This window comes from Dasypus novemcinctus, chromosome 21, assembly GCF_030445035.2.
Source record: "Dasypus novemcinctus isolate mDasNov1 chromosome 21, mDasNov1.1.hap2, whole genome shotgun sequence".
In the NCBI taxonomy this organism is placed as follows: Eukaryota; Metazoa; Chordata; class Mammalia; order Cingulata; family Dasypodidae; genus Dasypus; species Dasypus novemcinctus.
Genome location: NC_080693.1, coordinates 35,200,717 through 35,224,087, shown reverse-complemented (window position 1 = coordinate 35,224,087; position 23,371 = coordinate 35,200,717). Strand labels below are relative to the sequence as shown.

General features: G+C 43.7%; 1 protein-coding gene across 3 annotated transcripts in view; it reads right to left on the bottom strand.

Annotated features, from left to right (window-relative positions):
• Positions 1–432: 432 nt before the first annotated feature.
• PHF12 (PHD finger protein 12) overlaps positions 433–23,371 on the bottom strand; it is a 53,664-nt gene continuing 30,725 nt past the window's right edge. For all 3 annotated transcript variants that reach the window (XM_058283151.2, XM_071210463.1, XM_058283152.2), the window contains 9 exons: positions 11,119–11,283; positions 8,208–8,366; positions 6,809–7,604; positions 5,511–5,636; positions 4,624–4,767; positions 3,461–3,559; positions 2,839–2,921; positions 2,093–2,231; positions 433–1,720 (listed from right to left, as the gene is read on the bottom strand). In XM_058283151.2, coding sequence (XP_058139134.1) covers positions 1,386–1,720; positions 2,093–2,231; positions 2,839–2,921; positions 3,461–3,559; positions 4,624–4,767; positions 5,511–5,636; positions 6,809–7,604; positions 8,208–8,366; positions 11,119–11,283 — 2,046 coding nt within the window. In that variant the 3' untranslated portion in view covers positions 433–1,385. The remainder of the gene's footprint in view (positions 1,721–2,092; positions 2,232–2,838; positions 2,922–3,460; positions 3,560–4,623; positions 4,768–5,510; positions 5,637–6,808; positions 7,605–8,207; positions 8,367–11,118; positions 11,284–23,371) is intronic.

Here is a 23,371-nt window from a genome sequence, read left to right as displayed (position 1 = left end):
CATTGCCCAGCTCAGGCTACTAGGTAAGACTTCTCCCAGAGAAACTGGAGAGGACAATGATAGCAAACAAACCCAAGGAATCAAAGACAGCCCTGACTCCTTAGGTTAAAACTTCTAGACCAGAATGCCGAGGTCTCATACTAGCTCCTGTTTAATGCCTTGGTTTTGGAGTCACCAAGTGCAGGGGCTCTTGCAGAATCTGACCATGCCAAACTGCCTTGCCACCCACAAAACTACACCCCCACCCTCCCATTTTCCCCAACCCACCTTGGCTCTCTTCTCCAACATCTCCCCTCTCTTGAGTTCCCCTGGGGACTGAGTACCTGCGGTTGAGACATCTTTAAAGGGGACCTCCCCGCTTGTGGGACCAGGATCTGAGGCAGGGTCCCTTTAAGGGTGATGACAGGTAGGACAGACAGGCAGAAAACATAATTTGAAGTATTTTTTTTTTTTATATACAGAATACAGGAAAGTTTCTGTAAAGTCTAAAACATTACAATTACTATGTACAATGGTACTAGTTGTAGGAGTGGGAGGAGAGGAGGGGCCAGGGCCGGGGGGAGGAAGAGGAGAGAAGTGGCAAGAGAACAGAAAAAAAAAAAAAAAAAAAGGAAAAAAAAAGACAAAACAGGTTTACGACAAAAACATTTTTGCTACAATAGACAATTTGAAGAAAACGCTCTACCACATGTAGTACTGTACAGTTTTTAAAAACATTGAAAAAATGTCATCACTAGATGTATTTACACAAAATCCAAATACACTTTTCCTTATTTGAAATAAAATAGATGGACAGCCAGAAAAAGAATTCATTTCTCATTTGTCCATAATACACAGTAGCTACCTTTGTGCAACCGCTGCAGAAAGGGAGAATAACTTGGAGGGCGGGAACCAAGGAAGGTGGGTAGCGATCTTTATATTAAATAAAACAATGATATTGTATAGATTTTGCTGTATGAAAACTGTATTTTTTTCTTTTAATATAAAACTATTGTCACTGCCACAAAATAGAACAAGTTTTTGATTATTTTACAACGGTGGGCAAGGGGGAGGAAGCAGGAGGTGGGTGGGGAACGGTTTTTGTGTTGGAGAAGTGTCCAGACCATCGGCTTCCCCTCCCTGCCCACGCTGTTCCTCAGCTCGGGTCTGCCGCTTTCCCATGAAATGTCGAGTACAAATATATGTGCAAATGCCCCCTAGAACTTGAGAAAAGAAAAAGGACTTTTAAAAAACAGTCAAAAGGTTTTCTTCATTTCATGCAAAGATTGTAGTTGAAGGGTTTCTGGTAGAGTATAGAAAAAAACCCGGGCTTGGTTTGTGTACATTTTTGCATTGCAGGAGTCTTGGGTTGGGTAGACAGGAGGGTGGCAGGGTGGCCACCAGCCCTAGGGAACGGAGTTGGAGCGCAGCACAGGGCCCTGGTGGGGCTTGAGGGAGAGCTTCTCAGCCAAGACCCCATCCTGCAATAGGCCGGCATCGCCTTTGGGCTGTTTGGTCGCAAACTCAGTGATGCTGAAGACAAACTGTAGGCACCCCAGCTTGATGTAGCTGCCGTGGTGCAGTAAGGCCGTGCCCTCCCAGCCGGCCCCACTGCCCCCAATCAAGCTCGAGCTGCTGGCTTTGCAGTTGCAGGGTCTCCGGTGTGGCCCCTGGGCCTGGGAGCTCATCATGGCTGCCTCCTCACTTGGCTCTTCATCCTGCTTCTGGTGCCTGCGGCGCCCTGGTAAAGAGGGGGATGGTTAGAGGAGAGGCACAGTGAGCAAGTAACCTATCTGGGCTCTTGGCTGGATTGGACCCTTGCACTCCCACCCCACTGATTGCTGCATGACTAGGGGAGTAAGAGGTCTCAGAAAGGGCTGGAGGAGTCAGAAGTCCCCAAGTAGGTGTGTCTACGTATGTGAGGGAACTGCACTCCCTTCTCCATGGCCTTTAGGCCCCATGATCAAGGAAAGGCTGGCCAACAGGACTGAAAAGGCACAAAAGAGCCCAGATATAGCAGGTCATGTGCAGCAAGCCAGAACCACCCAACCAGGCCTTAGAATGCATCAACAAGTGGCAGGCTTTGTGGCCTCTGGCCTCTGCTCCAACTTACTGATGACACTCTGCACTTTGGCAACAATACTGCTTGGGGGGGTTGGCGGGGTCTTCTCAGAAAAGTCACATGAATACAGCACATTGTCCACCGTTGTCCCGTGCTCACTGTAGTTTAACAGCTCATAATGTTTGGTATTCTGAGGAGGAGGAGGGAAGATAAGATGTGTGGTCTGCCTTCTGGGGCAAAGGGGAGAGAGACAAATGGAGAAGGCTGTGCTCTTCTACCTAGGGAACCCTTACTTTCTTCCTTCATCACGGGCCCCTGCCCCACTTAGAACGAGGCTCGTCTCACCTAGAGGAAACCGTCCTTACTAGCACCCCCACACCCCCTGCACTCCTACCACTCCTGCATTCTGTCCTTGCAGCAAAGACTCCTGTTGATAAGACATTTACTGGCACGTGATGATGAAGGCTTGAGGCCCACAAGGCAAGGCCCCCACAAGAAACTTGTAGGGACACACCCAGAGGGCTTGGCTTCTTTTTCTGCTGGTCTACTCCTCTGCCTTAGGGTGGCCTCCCCATGCTGTGCTGTGCCTGTGACTGACCATAGGGGAAATGGTAGCCTAGTTCCTAGGAGGAGGCACTTTCACACCAAGACTCTTCTTCAGGAATGATGGAGAAAAGAAAAGGAGAGGAATCCCAACCCCCTTTTCCTCAACCCAGTGTACTGTGGAAAAAAGATGGGGTGCCTGGGAGAGGCCTCAGGTTGGGTGAGTTCCCTCCCACCCTATCCCCACCCCTCACCTCATCGTAGAATATGCAGGCGTGTTTCCCAGACACGTAGTTACAGTGACCATAGTTTGTAAGGCACACGTCCATGTCAGCTCCTGCAAGGTGGCAGGAGTAGAGGAAAAGGAAGGCAGAGAACAGACTGTAAGGTGTTATATGTGAGGGAAGGGGTGGGACTTAGTTTCTGGGCAGGTGCTGGTACAAACTTCTGGGGTAGTGAGCCCAGGGTGCTCTCCTTAGTATTTCTGAACAAAAACTCATGTCTCTTTCAATCCTTTAAAGAATAGTGGTCCTTGCCAGATGACCTCCTTTAGACTATGCGGCTGCTGCCCAGAGGGGAGTTCTGAGTTACTGAAGAAGGACTAGGATATTTCCACAAGAGCATAACACGAGGGTGTAGGGACTATAAACCATATCATTTCAAAGAAAGTGAAATTTCTAGGCTAATGGCTTCGAGAGTCAATGTGTCACTCATTTGCACCAGATATAAGGTTAAGTGATATCTGGGCATCCACTGAGTTAAATCAGGCAGCCCTGAAAAAAGCTTCTCTCTCCTTTTCTAGCCTCTGGGGATAGCAATATTCATCTTTTGGGCTGTACAAATTGAGCCCCTCTCCCGGCTTCCCAACTGCCTCACCTGTCCCAATGTAGAGGGTTCGATAGCACATGTTCACAGCTCCTCCCAACCCTAAAAGGGGGTAGAAAACAGCTCGGGCCTGTACTTCCTTTCTTTGCACTACAAGACAAACATAGACAAGATCATTTAGAAACTCAGAGCCTAAGGCCTGAATATAAACCAACAGAATCTGGACCTTCCCAATCCTTCCCTTTGGTTCATGGCCTAGAGAAAATAATCCCACCAGACGACTCATCTTTCCAAACACATACCTGATGCTGGGAACTGGCTGCTTCAGGTTGGGTCCTTCCTGTCCTCATCTCATACCATCTCCAACATGGGGTAAAGGGACCAACTTTGAGAATGATTACAGAATTGAAGGGCAGGCAACAATAGTATTTTTTTTTCAGTCCCAGGGTTTGAACCTGGAACCTTGCACATGGGAAGCAGGCACTTAACTACTGGGCAACATCCACTCCCCAACAATAATACTTTAAGCTCCTGAGCTATGGGCCGGCTGATCAGGCCTACACTAGCTGATACCATAAGGAGGTTATTGAAAAAGAAGATGCATGGACCAATGTTTTACAAATTTTAATGTAAATATTAATTACCTAAAGATCTTGTAAAAATGCAGATTCTGATTCAGTGGTCAGAGGTGAGGCCTGACCTCTGCATTTCTAACAAGCTTTCAGGTGATGCTGATGCAGCTGGTTTAGGGACCACACTTTCAAGTAGGAAGATTCTTGACAGCTAATGCTCAAAGAGATACCCTAAGAAGACAATCTCTTGGGAAGAATTTTCAGGAGGCTAGCCCACTGTTACTGTTTCACACCTTGAATTTGAAAAGTTCCTTGGCAAGCCCTTCTAACTGAAATATTTGGAAGCAATTGAGGAAAAAGCACACTGCGAATACCCAAAGGTATTGGTAGCTGTTTTCTGTGTCTCAAAGTGAACTCTTACGAAAAGCAAGTTACAGCAGAATATCCTCAGTCTGAAAGCTGTGGTTGCCATAGTTCTCTGAGAAGAGAAACCATGTTTTTTTTTTTTTTTGTTAAGTCCATTAAAGGTACACATGGAGGCTTGAGATATTGAAAGCTGAGATTCTCCACGGAGGGGAGTTGGTCCTTCACACACACAGAGGGGAGATCTGAAGGTGTGGTGGCAGGTGTGTGCACACGCACCTTCTGTGTGGTGCCCTCCAGAAGCCAATGGATGTGCCCCAACGCTGCCTGGTGAAGCTTGGACCCGCGAGGGGAAAAGCTGATGTATTCTTTGCAAGGCCAGAAACTTGATCAGCTTCTCATCCAGCATATTTATCTCGATTTCTATTAACCAAAGAGAAAGATTAAAAAGCAGCTGAGGAGGAAATGAATATAGAAGTAGATAAGGGCCAGAGGGCAAATAGTTCAGCATTTCTAAAATCCAGCCAAATCATTTTCAATCAAACACCAGAGCACAAAATGGTACAGGTGTCCGGAGCTGGGCATTGCATTAGCCAGTCTGTGGTGAAAGATGGGCCCCAATGAGGCTGTGCAGATGCCTCCTGCAGTTGGGTAGCTTGATCTTGGTCAAAATGGTTCCAGAAAAGCAGAGATCAACAATCTACTTGCCTGGCTGGGAGGGAGGGCCTGGACGTTTGATACTGAGGTTTGGACTTTCTTCCTGTCCTTTGTTCCCAGAGATCAACATCTGTCCCTGCTCAATTTGACTCTGGGGGTTTCCCACACACGGGGCATGGGATGTCTCTTCTTTGGGAGGGAGGCTCCTCCTGATTTTATTCTGCAAGTACAGGTGATCTGCCTAAAGTGATTTTATTCTCTTTTCACTGGTTTAGCTTGGCTTTGCTCTCCCTTCACCTTTGGTTAATATATGTGTAAAAAGCCAGAGACAGGAGAAGGGGCTTTCTTTCTTCCTCCATTTCCCTATCCAAAGGGATACTCTTCTCATCCCTATCTTCCTAGACCCCTGAGATCAGGCATCCCTTCTCTCCCTTTTTGAAACAAGCTGGAAGCTACGAAGGAAAACACCTTCACCACAGCAGCTTGTGGAAGGGCAATAGCTCACTCACCTCCATTGACATCCATGAATGCTCGAAGCGAGTTGGTGAGGTCCACCATGGCAGTAGAGTTGGCTGGGAAAGAGGGTACGGTTAAAGCGCTTCCTATGGATAACGTGCCGGGGCTGACCTTGCCATCTGGGGACGGAGCAGGAAGACTGTTACTTACGTCGCCTGAGGGAAACCCACCGGTCCAATCCCCCACTGCCGAGACAGGTCTGGATTTCGGACCCAAGGTGATGTTCCCTTCTTGATTCTCAACCCACAGGCTCTGGAACTCCTAGAGCTAAAAACGTGTGGTGAGGAAGGGAAGATGCAACGACAATGCACCCGGGTACGCAGGTGTCTCCAGAGCACCAGGAACTAGTGAAATCTACTGCTCTGGGCAAAGTGGTATGGTAACTTAAATCTCTAGGCCATGCTGCCTCTACTCTGAAATAAGTGGTGCCTACCCTTGCAATTCCTGTCTCCTGAAATTTGACTCTCAGGGTATAAAAATTTATCCAGGCTGGTATTAAGAGATCACCAGAGAAAGGGAAACAGCCTGAAAGTAGGGACCATCCTGGGACCAGGGGCCCCCATGCAGAAAGGTCAGTCACCTGGTTACCGAGACTCGAAACTGACTAGGAGGCTGGCTTCAGTTCAGACAGGAGAGACCACAGGGGGATTCCAGCAGCATCTGAAACCTGGTTCAGATGCTGAGATCAGCAACCTAGGGGTCCTGAGTACTGACTGGAGACAGCTGATAGAGCAGGTCCAAACTAGGCCAAATACAGATTTAAGAGACTGCCCTCTGGCATGTGGCCCAACCTCTGTAGGGATCACCCTCTGTAGCTATTCTGAAAGGCAGCGGTGTTTTCTACTCCCTGCTTCTCTGACACAGAAATTCCTCAAATGAGCTGACTCTGTACTCTGGTTCAGGCATGATCTATTCTCTCATGCGAAGCATGAAACACTGAGACTATTCCCCAATACCTCACGCTGACCACTGTGGTTCTAGAGGGCGTGCAGCCTTTCTCTAAGGTGATGGGACAAAACAGGCAGAAAACTAGGCTTGGAAGGTATGGGAAAGTGGAGTTCAGGAGACCCAGGCTGTAGTTCCAGTTCTACCACTGACTGGCTAGGCAGTTTTGAGGAAATCACTTAGCCTTTCAGAGTCTAAATGGTCCAACCTATAAAATGAAGACAAGTTAACATGTGTTTTCCTTTCTATCACAGGAATGGAAGTGTTTTTTTTGAATCTTAAGTCTTTTTTTGTCAGGAAGAGCATAATGTTATTCCAAATCATCCCAGGGCTGAGGAGCACTCACCTGAGGATGGAGCTGGTGAGCAGAATCGTTGGTTGGCTCCTGTGGCCAAGATACCATCTCCTGCTGCTTGGGGGGGAGTGAGCACCCGGGTGGCATTTGGGGGTGAGCCCAATGGCCTTGAATCTGTCAACGGAGGTCCTATCTGTGATTGGACAGTCTTTCTATGCAAAGTGCTGGTGTTCTCGATGCTGGCACAAGAGCTGGGAATGGAAGGGGGCAGGCTTGGGACAGGAACCAAACTCTTCTGAGGGCAAGAGCTGGGGCCAGTGGCATTCTCTGTCTTCACAATGATGCCGACGGTGTGGTTCTGAAGCCCCCCAGCCGCTGGTGGCGTGAGGGGCCGGGGCCAGCCTTGCCGGTGTGAGAGGCCTGGTAGGGGGGTGTTGGCGCCTGGAAGTCGCCGGGGGTCCGTGGAGTCAGTGGGGCTGCTGTAGAGGTGTGGGCCATTGGCTTTCACCTCTGTGTTCACTGGCCCATTGGCAGTCCCACAGGGGATTTTCTTGGATTTTTCCGCACAAGAACTGCAGCTGATGTCCTCTAGGGCTGGGGGCTGGAGGGGTGGAGAGCAGCTCAGGGAATTCTGGGTGCTAATCCCTGAGGAGCAGGACAGGGGGTAGTGGGAAGGCGTAGGTGCCTTGTCAGCTGTTTGCAGGGAGGTGGTGATTGAGCTGTCAGTCACAATAACAGGCTTAATATCAGCCTTCTCTGTCTGTTCAGAGTCCCAATGCGAAGGCATCTGCTTAGCAGATAAATGTTTCAATATGCTGCACTGGAGCGCAACAACACTACAGAGCCACTGCAATGGAAGGAGAGGAGAGGAGAGGAGGGTGAGAGGCCTGGGAGGTGCTGGTCCTTCCTGTCACAGCGGCCAGGATTACAGTAGAGCTGACAAGCAGTTTCTGAGGTCCCACTGAGAATGCCCAGGAAGGGTGTGCTTGACTCCTGATAGATTTCCATTTCCATTCCCAAGCAAGACTTGTTGGTAACACTCAGCAGGCAATACCCTGGCCAGCAGAACCTGGGATTCCCATCATTCTGCCTCTGCCTCTAAGGCTTGCTTTGTAACCAGCATTTGGCAAGTACCCTAAAGTGCCAGCTGTGTGTCCAGCACTATCACCCAAACTTTATAGGTCTGATCTCTTTTTACAACAAAGATTTGCCCATCTGAGAGTGCAACGGGGGACTGATGAACGGAGCAGACCGGTTGACTGTAGTTCTTTCTTACTTGCCTTCAGGACCTGAGCCATATGTTCTCTCTGGAACACTCAAACTCTTGGGGTTGGGGTGGGTAGGGCTGTGGAAGATGGGAATGGGAGTGATACTGAGGCTAGTTCCAAAAACAGCTGTGGTGAGATGGAAGGAACATTGCATTTGGAATCCCAGCCCTGCCTTCACTCACCTCTTGCTGCTCTGCCTGGGTGGCTAAGTGCTCAGAATTCAAAAGGTGCGTCTGTGATTCCTCAGGGATCCCATTGCAGATCAGCTCCCCGTCCCGAATGGCCGCGGGTGCAATGAGAGGGGGTGGAAACTGGTACTGAGATTTTATAGCATCGGGAACCTGTTCAGGGTAGATAGAAGGAAGGAGAGGAAGATAATGCTGACAGGTCCAGTTGATTCTTCCCTGGCCATGATGTTTTGTTCTGTAGTGCTGATGCCCATGGGACTATCTACTTGGGGGTTCACTGAAGACTAGGGGGCTCAGTGTACTGCAACTGCTCTGTGCCCCATCCCTTTGACTCTGATACACACACACAATGGCCTGAGAAGGTACAAAGATAAGGCAGCAGGTGGACCCCCCCACTTTTCTTCACCAAGGTCTAAGGCCTGCAGAATAGACACCATTGCATGCTGGATTCTGTTGGGGCCTGAACAGATTCCATGGAGAACTGACACTGGACAGGGCTTCAGAGTGGTACTCTAGGCTCTTACTGCTCAGTACCAAGTTTGGGAGATGTGTGAGCAAAAACTGAGCAATAAGAAGTTAAGTGAAGTCACATTCATGGTGGAAATACCCAGCATTATGTCCAGATCATAAGTACTTAATCAGTGCTAGTTTTCTTCATCCCCTCATGATTCATGAAACAGCAGAAGACTTCCTTGTTGCACAAAGAAAGACAACACACTCTGAATCACACCATGTGAGAATGAAAGAGCTACACAAGCCAAGAGTCATTCATACATTCGACTGACATTTATTGAGCACCTCCTGAGTCTGGGCACTGTGCCAAGTCCTAGAGATCCACAGATGAATAAAACTTAAGCCTTGCCCTCAAGGAGCTCACAGTCTAGTAGGAAGACAAACACACAAACATTATAATACAGTATAATGGGACCTAGAAGAGAGGCATGTCTAAGGTGCTAAAAAAACATACAGGAGTGTCCTTATTTTTATCTGGGGCGGGGAAGGGAGCTTGGCATTAGGAAAGATCTTTTTAGAGAAGGTAGCATTTGAGCTGAGACTTGGAAGTTGAGAAAGAAGTTCCAGGCAGACAAAGGGCAAAGGGAAAATATTATAGGGGAAAATATCCCTGGTAGGGAGAGCAGCAAGTAAGGTACAGAGGTGTGAAAGTACTTGGTGGATCCAGAAAACAACTGGAGAACTGACAGATTTGGTGACCAAGTCCTTATGGAGGATAAGGGAAGAGAAGCTGAAAATGGTTCCCAGAATTTTGACTTGAGGCCTGAGTGGAGATTGCTGTCATTCAATGAAATAGGAAATAACAGGAAGAAGAGCAGATGTAGAGAGGCAGAAGACTTTTGGTCTTGGGCAGGTTGAAACTGAGGTATCTGTGGGATGGGCGTGCAGGTATGAATCTGGATATGAGGAGAAAGGCAAGGAATATGGAATTGAGAGTTATCACCATAACAGGGCTAGCTGGTGCCATAGGTTTGTCTGAGATCATTCAGGAATGGGAGGAGGAAGAATGGAGCACTGGGCTGGTCAAAGGCTGTCCCCTGGGGAAGAGAAAGGGGTAGGTGGAAGAGGAGCTCCCAATGAAGATACAAAGCTTTCAGCAGTTTTTGCCTGCATTCCTATGCATCAGGGATAAATGCCAGTGTTCCAGGAGAGAGCTAGAACATTTCTCTGCCACTGTCCTGTAGGGTTACAGTCCTCATTTCACTCTCAAAATTGTCCAAGTACAAAATGCTGTTCAGGCAATTCATGCCCTTGGATTTTCCTCAAGAATAGGGAACTGTTTTAAAAAAAAAAAGGGGGCACCATAAAACAAGAGGATTTTATCGAGGCCTCCTCCTGCCTGCTCACTGTAGCAGCTAGGCTCTCTTCCAAAATCTACACAATGAATTTCAGAATCTGGATGACTTTAGATACTGAAGTATGAAGTACGCTACCTCTAATACCCCCTACCTCTGGTCTAAAATAATCTTAACTTGTGCTTCCACGATTTCCATGAATTATAAATATTTACACAGTTAAGAGTCTGTTACACAATTTTCAACAGTTAGCATCTTGCTATCGCTGACACCTACTGGAAGTGATGGGAATGGTGTGAGCAGTTTTAAAGTGTGGCTGCCATCAAGCGGCTGTATTTGAGAACTGCTGTTTTTCACTGGCACATAGGATTTGTCTGAGGGATTTTTTTCAAAAGAGAAAAATCAATTTATTTGCAGGTTTATATAAGCGTAGATAGTGTTGGGCTCTCTAGGATAATTGAATGAGGGGACTAAATGGTTTATGAGAAACGTCCTCTACCCTACCAAATGCTTTTCAACAAAGGGAATTCTTGTGTTAATCTTTGTGGACACACTGTAGAAACTGTCCAGCATATACAATTATTACTATGGCAATGCCACAATTTGGAACACTGGTGATATATTAACAGCAACCTGGAAAAACAGAATCAACTCTTTCAGACCGTTCCCCTTAAGTTCCTCAGCTGGGAATAGCTCCTTACTTTTCTTTTTTAAAAATAGATTAATATATTTTGTTTATTAGCTCCTTACTTTTCACATGGCTCTCTCTGCTTCATCATCTCCTTCACTTCACTAGAGAGCTATGGGACAGGGGCCATCTAAAGGGAACAGATAGGATGAGTGCAAGAAAGAACAAGTCTGGGTTTGGTGGGATTGGCCAAAGGGTATGATTCTCAGGAGAACTAGAGACTTGCAGAGTTAATCCTGACCACTATCCACTATCTCCAAGTATGAAAATGTACAGCCTCATCCATTACTTGTGGAGAGACCACAGACAAATCTCGAGGATATTGGTCTCTGCATCTGTAAAACTGGGACAATGATCCTCTGTCTATCCCATGAAGGCACTCAGAGAACCACACTAGGCTATGACTCACCTTCAAGCTTCTTCTTTTGACTGACTGGAGCACACGGCGATTAGGAGGGTGCTTCTTGTGGATTCGGTTCAGGAAGTCCACTTTGACGACATGCTGTGAAATGGTGTCCTGGAAACGGTCAAACACCTGGCACCGATTGCTCAGTGTCATATTCTTCTGGTTCAGCTGGGGGCAAAGCAGACACAGTGCCTGTGGTGAGCCTCAAGGGTGCCCCTCTCCCAGTAAACCTCTTTCTCTAGGTTCCTTCAGTCAGGGGGCTAGGATATCAACAGTCCTGTTAGAGGACTTGGGAACAAGGAAAAGACTTCCTTCCCCAGCCCTACCCAAATCCAATGGGAGACAGGAAATAGGAAATATGCCAAGAAGTGCCCTGCCAAATTCAGCCTCTGACAGTCTTTTGCTCTAGGTCAGAGAATCCTTTGTCAGGGGATCCTAATAACAGCACATGTTTCAAAGGAGACACAGGCCTTGGCCCTTGAGAGACCCAGACTCCCTAACTAGCAAGGGACTCTCTCCCAGAGGAAGCAGGACTTTCCCATATATTGGTGCCTGGCAAACAGCTTGGATCAGCACTGGAATCCCGTGTGTCCTGCCCTATTCCAACTCCACGGAACATTAGTGAACCCATCTGGATATCACTGTCTTTCTCTATAGGTGGGGAAAAACTTTAGACTGTTCTTAGAGGACAAGTAGAAGGAAGAAAGAAGAGTTCCTGCAGTAGCATGCAGAAGGCATATAAAAATTATGCCACTTTTCTCCTTTACATCTGGTCCCCTATGCTTTAATTCAAAAGAAAGGAACTATTGTGGCAGCTTCCTAATTTGGAAATAGGGAAATTCCCTAAGTGACTAATGGAAAATTACCAAATTAATTTTTCACCTGCTAGAAAACTGTTATTTAAGATTCATATTTGGGGCAGATGACTGCGGAAAGATGGTGGAATAGGAAGCTCGGTGAAGCAGTCCCTCTACCAAAACAACTACTGAACTGGCAGAACTGTCTCAATCAACTACTTTGGAACTCTGGAGACTAGAGGAATACTGCATAGCATCCAGGGAAGAGCTGGAGGAAGAAGATAGTAAATTGTAGTAAATATTGGTGAATTTCACCCTCTGTACCATGGCTTCCATTCCATTCCTCACTCTCCAGTTGTGGGGACTGCAGCTCAGGGTCTTGGTATAGTTTGTGGGTGCTAGGGTGGGCTGTAAGTACCTAGACTTCTGAACTCTCTGTGAGTGAGCTCTGATTGCTGATCACTGTCTTTTCTCTTTCTTTTGCCTCAAAAATATAATGAGCAAACCCATGGAGTTAACAGCTAGAATATAGGACACCAGAAGCTAGAACAAGGATACAGAATGGAAAGCTGGAATGGAAAGCTGAGGCTTAATCGGTGCAGAATTGTTAAAAAATTGTTTGGAAATGGATAGAAATGTTCAAAGTACGTAATAGTGTTTGTAATCAGCAGTGTTAATATTTGGGTATGACAGTGGTTAGAGGGAAGTCTAAGGTCATGTATATCACTAGAAGGAAAGCTAAGATGAAACACAGGACTATATAGCCAACCCTCGTGTGGAAAACAAGTATGGCTGATAGTGCATATATAAGCAAGTTTTTATCTGAAACAGAACAAATTTACAGTAATGTTACAAGATATTAATAATTAATAATAAGAGTGATGTTTGGGTAAAAACACAATCAAAGCAAACTATGGACTGTAAGGTATAGTAATATATTAATACTCCTCCATCAATGTTAAAAAAAAAGGAAGTATGCTAAGTGAAAGAAAGTAGACACAAAGTACTGCATATTCGACTTTATCTATACAAAATGTAAATACAAATAAATTTATAGAGATGGAAATAGATTAGCAATTACGTACGGCAGGGGAAGGATAGAGGGATTGAGAGGTGACTACTAAAGAGGAGCAGGTAATGAAAATTGCTCTAATATTGCTTACAGTGATGAATGAACAATTCTGATTATACCAAATGCCATTGACTATATACTTTAGATGATTATATGGCTTATGAATACATTTCAATACAATTGATTTTTTAAAAAGTGACATTTATTCACAGAAAAAAATGGCAGGATATCCATCCCGTAGCTCCCTTCCCTCCCCACTGCTGCTTCTCCTCAGCTCCCAGGAATGAACGCTGGCTTGGGCTAGGTTAATAAGACAGCCTTCAGATGAGGTCAGCTACTTCAGATCTCTTCGGGGCTGGCTCTGAGGGCTACCATTCTACCAATCCCCCTCAGGGAAAAGCAGCAGAGACATTTTAGAGTCAGGAAAGTGGATGTGAATCAACAGATAGAGCATCCACCTACCATATAGGAGGTCTAAGGGTTTGATACCCGGGGCCTCCTGGCTCATGTGGTGCAGTGCTGCTGTGTGCAAGGAGTGCCAGCCCACACAGGGATGCCGCTATGTAAAGGGTGCCTCCACGCAAGAGTGGCCCCTGCACAAGGAGAGCCACCCCGTGCGAAACTGTAGCCCGCCCAGGAGAGGTGCCACACACGCAGGGAGTTGACGCAGCAAGATTAAGCAACAAAAAGAGACACAGATCCCCAGTGCTGCCTTATGAGAATATGAGCAGACATAGAAGAACATGGACAGAGAGGGCAGACAATGGGGGGTGGGGGGGAGAGAAAAATAACTAAATAAATCTTAAAAAAAAAAAAAGTCAGCACCTATTTCCCCCCACCTCCCCTTTTCTCTCTCCATTCCCCAAGTGGGAGCAAAAAGTGTTTGGAAAAGTCACAAATTGAAGGACGGCTATAGACCTCAACTATAACACCACAACTGGCAATCCTAGTGGGTGGGAGAACTAGATTTTCAGAGTTTTACAACATAATATTCAGAATGTCCAGTTCTCAACAAAAAATTTTAAAACACATGTAACAGTTTGAAGTTTTTTCATAAATCCCCAAGAGAGAAAGATGATGTTTTTGAACGCATCTTTCCTATGGGTGTGAGACCCTTTTGATTGGACTATGTCAGTGAAGTGTGACTCAGAGGTTGAGTCTCTGCCCTCTTGCTGGGTCTGATAAAAACAGAGACACAGAGGGAGAAACACACAGGAAAAAGGAGCTCTGCCATTTTTGACCCTGCAGTGTGGAAGGAGGACTTGAGGATTGCTAGGTGCCAGAGATAAGCATGAAGACCCCAAGAGGCTGGGCCAATGGAGTAGCTCAAGGTTGAGGAGATGAGGCCAGACTGAAGAGATGCCATATGCCTGATAGCTCACAGCTGGACTCAGGAAGAAGCTGGAGCAGCTGAAACGGAGAGAGGAGGCCTTGTAAGAGACAAACCCTATGCCTGGTTGTTCACAGCTGAGCTCTGGGAGATGGAAGATTCTGGAGGGGAATGCATGGACCATGGCAGAGAATCTTCACCACATGGCAGGACCCAAAATCAACAGGAACTGACTTAGGTGAGAAAGTATATCTGATGGTGCTCAGATTTGGACATTTCACAGCCCTGGTACTGTAACCTTTTCCCCTAATAAATTCCCCATTATAAAAGCCAACCCATTTCTGGCATACTAAAAGAAACTGGAAAGTATGCCCCATTCATAAGAAAATAAGAATTTTCTAGAAACTATCCCTGAGGAGGCTCCTATATTAGAACTATCAAAGACTTTGTATTAGTCAGTCAAAGGGATGTTGACGCAAAATACCAGAAACGGGTTGGTTTTTATAAAGGGTATTTATTTGTGGTAGGAGCTTACAGGTACCAGGCCATAAAGCATAAGTTCCTTTCCTCACCAAAGTCTATTTGGAGCAAGATGGTTGCTGATGTCTGTGAGGATTCAGGCTTGCTGGGTTCCTACGTTCCTGGGGCTTGCTTTTCTCTGGGTTCAAGTTTCCTTTCTTCCTGGGGCTAGCTTCTCTTTCCTCTGTGAGCTTACTTCCCAGGGCTCCAGCTTAAGTCTTCAGCATCAAACTCCAACATCAAAACTCCAACAACAGGGAAGTGGATTTGGCTCAAGTGATAGTGTGTCCATCTACCACATGGGAGGTCCAGGGTTTGAACCCTGTGGTGAGCTGGCCCACACAGAGTGCTGATGCGCACAAGGAGTGCTGTGCCACACAGGGGTGTCCCCCACGTAGGAAAGCCCTACATGCAAGGAGTACGCTCCTTAAGGAGAGCTGCCCCATGCGAATCAAGTGCAGCCTGCCTAGGAGTAGTGCCGCATACACGGAAAGCTGATGCAGCAAGATGATGCAACAAAAGGAGACACAGATTCCTGGTGCCGCTGACAGGAATACAAGCAAACACAGAAGAACACACAGCGAACGGACACAAAGAGCATTCAACTGGGGCGGGGGGGGAAGGGGAGAGAAATAAATAAAAATAAATCTTAAAAAAAAACCCAAAACCTCCAACAACAGAAATCCCCAACTCTGTTCTTTGCCATGCCTTTTATCTGTGAGTCCCCATCCACCAAGGGGTGGGGACTCAACGTCCTAATCATAACTCAATCATACCCAGGTACAGATCAGATTACAAACATAATCCAATATCTATTTTTGGAATTCATAACCATATCAAACTGCAACAGACTTTAAATCAACTTTCTTAAAAATATTTTCAATGAGGTAAAGGAATCCATTTACAAAGAACTAAGGGAAATGAAGAGAACATTGACTGAATAAAGCAAAGATATTGAAATTATAAAAAAGTACCAAACAAATTTGGGGGCTGCAAAAGTTAAAGTAATTGCAATGAAAATGCCATCATTAGACAGATCTAACAGCAGTTATCAACAGGCAGAAGAAAGGATGAATAAACTTGAAGAAATTGAAATTATCCAGTGTGAGGAGCAGAAAGAAAAATAAATGAAGAAAACTGAACAAAGCCTGAGGAACCTGTCAGACACCATGAAGCTTATCAACAAACATTTGGAGTCTCAGAAGGAAAAGAGAGAGAAAAGGACAGAAAAAGTGAAGAAATGGCTGGAAATTTCCCCAAATCTGATAAAAGACATGAACCAAGACATCCAGGAAGACCAATGAACTCCAAGCAAAAGAGAGTCTAAGAGATCCACACCAGGACACAGAGTGAAACTGTCAAAATTCAAAGACAAAGAGATTTTGAAAGCAGCAAGAGAGAAGCAACTTGTCACATACAAGGGATCCCCAATAAGATTAACAGAGGATTTCTCACTAGAAACCACGGAGGCCAGAAAATAGTGGGATGACATATTTAAAGTCCCTAAAGAAAAAAACTGTCAACCAAGAATTCTATTTCAAAAACGGAGAAAGTAAAACATTTATAGATAGACAAAAGCTGAGCGCGTTCATTACCAGAAGACCTGTTCTACAAGAAATGTTAACGGAGGTCCTTCAGACACTAGACAGGAACTTCAAGCTGTATGAAGAAATAAAATGCTGGTAATGGTAACTACGTAGGTACATATGAAAAGACTGTAGGTATATAACTGCTTTTTCCTCCTTGTGATTTAATAGGCAAATGAGTAAAATAATGTTGTAAATCTTTGTTAATGGGTATACAATGTACAAAGTAGAGGGTATGGAAACTACTAAAACTAGGTAGGTACTAGTTAAACTAGGCTGTTATTAGTTTAAAATGTTTAAAGTAATTACAAAGATAACCACTAAGTAAAACTGAAAAATTACAGAGAAAAGGAAAGGAGAATCAAAATCAAAATCAAAGCAAGAAAATACAAAAAAGGGTGGTAATGGAGTAATTGAGGAATAAAAAACAAAAAAGACCTACAGAAAAAATAAATGGCAGAAATAAAATTTTCCTTCGCGGTAATTACTTTAAACGTCAAGGATTAAATTCCCCTATTAAAAGGCAGAAATGGGCAAACTGGCATGTTATTTTCAGACAAAATAGATTACAAGAGATGAAGGATATAATATATTGACAAAGTTTGATCCAGTAAGAAGATATAATGATAAACATACATACATCTCTAACAGAGCCCTAAAATATAAGAAAAAAATATTGACAGAATTGAAGGGAGAAATAGATACTTCCACAATAACAGTTGGAGACATCAATACACCACTTTCAATAACTGATAGAACACCAAAACAGAAGAAGACCCATAGGAAATAGAGGACTTGAACAACATTGTTAACCAATTAGACATAATGGACATATATAAAACTCCACCCAACAACAGAATAAACATTCTTGTCAAAAGAACATGGACCATTTTCAGGACAGACCACATGTTAGGCCACAAATAAAATCTTATGCAAACTAAACATACTCTTAAATAAACAAGAGAAATTAGGAAGTATCTTGAGACAAATGAAAATGAAAACACAACATACCAAAATGTATGGGATGCAGTGAAGGCAGTGCTCAGAGGGAAATTTATTGCTCTAAATGCTATATTAAAAAGGAAGAGGGAAACGGACTTTGGCCCAGTGGTTAGGGCGTCCGTCTACCACATGGGAGGTCCGCGGTTCAAACCCCGGGCCTCCTTGACCCGTGTGGAGCTGGCCATGCGCAGTGCTGATGCGCGCAAGGAGTGCCCTGCCACGCAGGGGTGTCCCCGGCATGAGAGTCCCACGCGCAAGGAGTGCACCCCGTTAGGAGAGCCGCCCAGCGTGAAAGAAAGAGCAGCCTGCCCAGGAATGGCGCCGCCCACACTTCCGGTGCCGCTGACGACAACAGAAGCGGACAAAGAAACAAGATGCAGCAAATAGACACCAAGAACAGACAACCAGGGGAGGGGGGGAATTAAATAAATAAATAAATCTTAAAAAAAAAAAAAAAAGGAAGAAAGATCACAAATCAATAACCTAACTTCACACCTAAAGAAACCACAGCAAGAAAAGCAAACTAAACCCAAAGTTAGTAAGAAGGAAATAGAAAAGATTAAAGCAGAGACAAATGAAATAGAGAACAGAAAAAAACAGTAGAGACTCGATAAAGTCAAAAGTTGGTTGGTGAAAAGATCAATAAAATTGACAAACCTTTAGCCAGACTGACAAAGAAAAAGAGAGGACAGAAAAACTAATATTAGGAATGCAAGTGGGACATTATTACCAATATTCCAGAAATTTTTTAAAAATTGTAAAAGAGTAGTATGAGTAGTTTTATACCAACAAATTAGAAAACCTAGATGAAATGGAAAACTTCCTTGAAATGTTCAAATTACCTAACCTGATGCAAGAAGAAAAAGAAAACTTCAACAGATCTGTAACAAGAGAGTGTATCAATAATGAAGAATAATGAAAAACCTCCCAACAAAGTCCAGGACCAGATTAAATTAGATTTAAATGTTTGAATTCTATCAAACATTTAAAGAAGATTTAACACCAATTCTTTTCAAAATCTTCCCCAAAATAGAAGAGGAGGGATTGCTTTCTAACTCATTCTATGAGGTCAGCATTACCTTGATACTAAATCCAGCCAGATAAAGGCAACACAAGAAAAGAAAATTGGGAAGCGAACTTGGCCCAGTGGATAGGGCATCTGTCTAACATGTGGGAGATCCACGGTTCAAACCCCAGGCCTCCTTGACCCATGTGGAGCTGGCCCATGTGCAGTGCTGATGCGTGCAAGGAGTGCCCTGCCACGCAGGGGTGTCCCCCACAAAGGGGAGCCCCACGTGCAAGGAGCGAGCCCTGGAAGGAGAGCCGCCCAGTGAGAAAGAAAGTGCAGCCTGCCCAAGAATGGTGCCGCACACACGGAGAGCTGACGCAGCAAGATGACACAACAAAAAGAAACACAGATTCCCGTGCCGCTGACAACAACAGAAGCGGACAAAAAGAACACCCAGCAAATGGACACAGAGAACAGACAACTGGGGCGGGGGAGAAGCGGAGAAAAATAAATAAAATAAATCTATAAAAAAAAATAAAATTAAATAAAAAATAAAATAAAATAAAATTACATACCAGTATCCCTTACGAAGTAAATGCAAAAATCCTCAACAAAATACTGGCAAACGGAAACAACCTAACTGTATTAAAAAGACCGAGTGGGATTTATTCCAGGAATGCAAGATTGGTTCAATGGGATATACCACATTAATAGAACAAAAGAAAAATATGTACGATCATTTCAAGTGGTGCAGAAAGGCATCTGACAAAATCCAACATTCTTTCATAACAAAAGCACTCAGAAAACTAAGAATAGATGGGAACTTTCTCAACATGATAAAGTGCGTTTATGAAAAATTCACAGCAAATATCATATTCAATGATGAAAGACTGAAAGCTTTCCCCCTAAGATTAGGAACAAGTCAAGGATGCCAGGTAAAGAAAGACAGCACAGGAAAAGAAAATTACAGCCCAATATCCTTTATGAATATAGATGCAAAATCCTCAGCAAAATATTGGCAAACTGAATCCAACAATATATTAAAAGGATTATATACCACGATCAGTTGGGATTTATTCCAGGAATTCAAGAATGATTCAACATAAGAAAATCAATGTGATATACCACATTAATAGAATGAAGGAAAAAAAAACACAATCATCTCAATTAAAGCAAAAAGGCATTTGACAAAATGCAACATCCTTTCAGGATAAAAGCACTCAGAAAATTAGGAATATAAGGGAACTTTTTCAACATGGTAAGAGGCATTTATACTAACAGCCAATATACTCAATGGTGAAAGAATGAAAGCTGTCCCCCTAAGATCAGTCATGAGACAAGGATGTCCGCTGTCAACAGTATTATTCAACACTGTACTGGAAGTTCAAGCCAGAGCAATTGGGCAAGAGAAAGAAACAAAAGGCATCCAAATTGGAAAAGAAGATGGCAAATTATGTCTACTTTTGGTGACATGATGCCATATACAGAAAATCCCAAGGAATCTAAAAGAAAGCTACTAGAACTAACAAACTTAGCAAAGTTACAGGAGACAAGATTACTTGAAGAAGTCAGTTGGATTTCTATACACCAGTAACAGACAATGTGAAAAGGAAATCAAGAAAATAATTCTAGATAGAGATATAGAAAGATGAGATTACTAAGGGGCAGAGTTATTTTGTTCGTTTATCATTATTATTGTTGGAGTAATAAAAACACCCTAATATTGAACTCTTGTGATTATACCAAATATCACTGATTGAATGTTTTGGGTGGATTGTATGTTTTGTTTTGTTTGTTGGGGCCCGGGATTAAACCCGGGACCTTTTATGTGGGAAGCTGGCACTCAATCACTGAGCCACATTGGCTCCCCTGAGTTGTTTTTTTTGTTTGTTTGCTTGTTGGTTTTTTTGTTTTGTTATTAGGAGGCACTGGGGCCCAGGACCTCCTATGTGGGAAGCAGGCACTCAATTGCTTGAGCCACATCCACCCCTCAGATTGTATGTTTTAAAAGAATAAAATGCCTAGGAATAATTTTAACCAAGAAAGTGAATAGTTAAAGCAATATGAAGAAGCATAAAGTTGGAGGACTTACATTTTTTTATTTCAAAACTTACTACAGGGGAAGTGGATGTGGCTCACGTAGTTGAACACCTGCCTACCACAGGGGAGGTCCTGGGTTTAGTACCCACTGCTTCCTAAACAAGACAGACAAACAACGAACAGACAACTAGTAGACATCAAGCAAACACAACAAGCAGACAACGAGCAAAAACAATGAGCAGACAGATGAGGGAATCATGATGGGGGGATAAATAAATCAATCTTAAAACAACAACAACAACAACAACAACTTACTACAGGGGAGTAGATGTGGCTCAAGCAGTTGAGTGCCTGCTTCCCCTATGGGAGGTCCCGGGTTCAGGGCCCGGTGCCTCCTAAAAACAAAAACACAAACAACAAACAAATGAGAGAACCAACTTAGGGGAGCCAGTGTGGTTCAGTGGTTGAACACTAACTTCTCACAGATGAGGTCCCAAGTTCAATCCCCAGCCCCAGAACCTCAAAAAAAAAACCCCACAACAAACAAAAAACCACAACTTACTACAGGGAAGTTGATGTGGCTCAAGCCTAACAGATGGGAGGGTCCCCAGGTTTGGCATCCAGTGCCTCCTAGAGAAGACCAGCGAGACAGTGAGCTGGCGGGATAGGCAGGTGCAGTGAGTTGATGCAACAAGATGACACAATAAAGAGACACAAAGAGGAAAGATAATGAGAGACACAACAAACCAGGGAGCTGAGGTGGCTCAAGCACTAAGTGCCTCTCTCCCACATGGGAGGTCCCAGGTTTGGTTCCTGGTGTCTCCTGAAGAGAAGATAAGCAGACAGAGAGCAAACAACAAAAGGACATAGAGAGCAGACAGCAGGTGCAAACAATAAGCGGGGGGAAGAATGAAAAAAAAAAAAAAGACTACAACAATTGAAATTGTGGTTCTGGCATAAGGACAGACATACAGACCAAAGGAATAAAAATGAGAATCCACAGATAAAACCATGGATCTATAACCAGTTGATTTTTGACAAGGTGCCAAGTCTACTCAATGGTGAAAAGAATAGTCTCTTCAATAAAGGGTACTGGAAAAACTGGAAATTCGCATGCAAAAGAATGAATATAGCCCCTCCATCTCACCATACACAAAAATTAATTCAAAATGGATCAACAACCTAAGCATAAGACCTAATACTATAAAACTCTAATAAGAAAACATAGGGAAATATCTTCAGGATAGTAGGCAATGGAGTTTTAGATTTTACAACAAAAGCACAAGCAACGAAAGAAAAAGTAGTAGAATGGGTTTAAAAACTTTTGTACATTAAAGACATTAATAAGTGAAAAACAATATACAGAATGGGAGAAAATACTTGGAAACCTTTTATCAGATAAGGGCTTAATATCCAGAATATAGAGAGAAACCTAAAACTCAACAACAAAAAAACAGCCCAATAAAAAATGGGCCAAGGATTTGAATAGACATTTGTCCAAAGAAGATATTTAAATGAAAAATTCAACATCATTAGCCATTAGAGAAATGTGAATTAAAACTATGAGAAACCCCTTCACACACTAGGATGGCTATTATTTTAAAAACTACAATAACAAGCACTGGTGAAGATGTGGAGAAACAGGAACCTTAGTACACTGTTGGTGGGAGTGTAAAATGGTGCAGTCACAGTGTAAAACAGTTTATCAGTTGCTCAGAAAGTTAAACATAGAATTATCACATGTCCCAGCAAATTCCAGTCCTAGTTATATACCCCAAATAATTAAAAGCAGGGTCTAGGACAGGCATTTGTACACCAATGTTAACTGTAGCAGCATTATTGACAATAGTTGAAAGGTAAAAGTACCCACAGTGTTCACCAACAGATGGATGGATAAACAAAATGTGGTATATATCTATATAATGAATATTATTCAGCCATAAAAAGAAGTGAAGCGCTGTTTTATGGTACATCAATGACTCTTAAAGACATCAATGTTGAGTGAAATAAGCTGGACAGAAGGACAAATATCAGATGACTATCTTGTGTGAGATATTTAGAATAAGCAAATTCAGAGACAGAAAGTAGATTAGAGACTACAAGAGGCCAGAAGAGGGGGGAATGAGGAGTTACAGCTTAATGGATGAGTTTCTGTTTGGGATGATGAAATGTTCTGGAAATAGAGAGTGGTGAAAGTTATACAACATTGTCAATGTATTTAATGTCAAAGAATTATACACGAAAATGGCTAAAATGATTTAATCTTAAAATCTCATAAACAAGCTTCTAATGTTGTACATATAAAAGGCAGTACAGACATTAAGTCCAAGCTGCATCAGAGGTGGGGGCTGCAAAAGCTTCCAGCCTGAAGACACTCATACCCAGAAGAACCAGAGCTCCTGGAGTTTATGTTATGTATATTTTATCACAATAAAAAAAAAGGAAAAAAAATTCAAACTTGGATAGACTGCTCATGATTCTGGCTCAGCAGGAGGCAAAACAAGACTCTCATATAGTACTTCAAAAGCTCCTTCCTAGATAAATCTTTCTGAGTGACAATTAGCCAAAATAAGAATGCAAAGCAACTTTTCTCTTCCATGTATGCAAGTCTATAACTGAGGTAACCTGGCCCCTAAGGCTGGTGCTGGATGCACATGGTCATGTTTAAAGTCAATAGTCGGTCCATGGTTGTCACCATGTGATAGACAATATATGTCTTAAGAAGTAACCTATTTATTTTGGAAAGGCTGCTCTTACGAGTGAGAACTCCTCTTGAAACCCTCTCCCATTCAATCTTGTGAGTGACAGTTCTAATTTTCTAAAACTTTTTTTTTTTTTTTAATGATACCACACTACAGCTGTTTTAGCCCCAGGAAGCAGCCTGGAAAATGTACCCAAGAC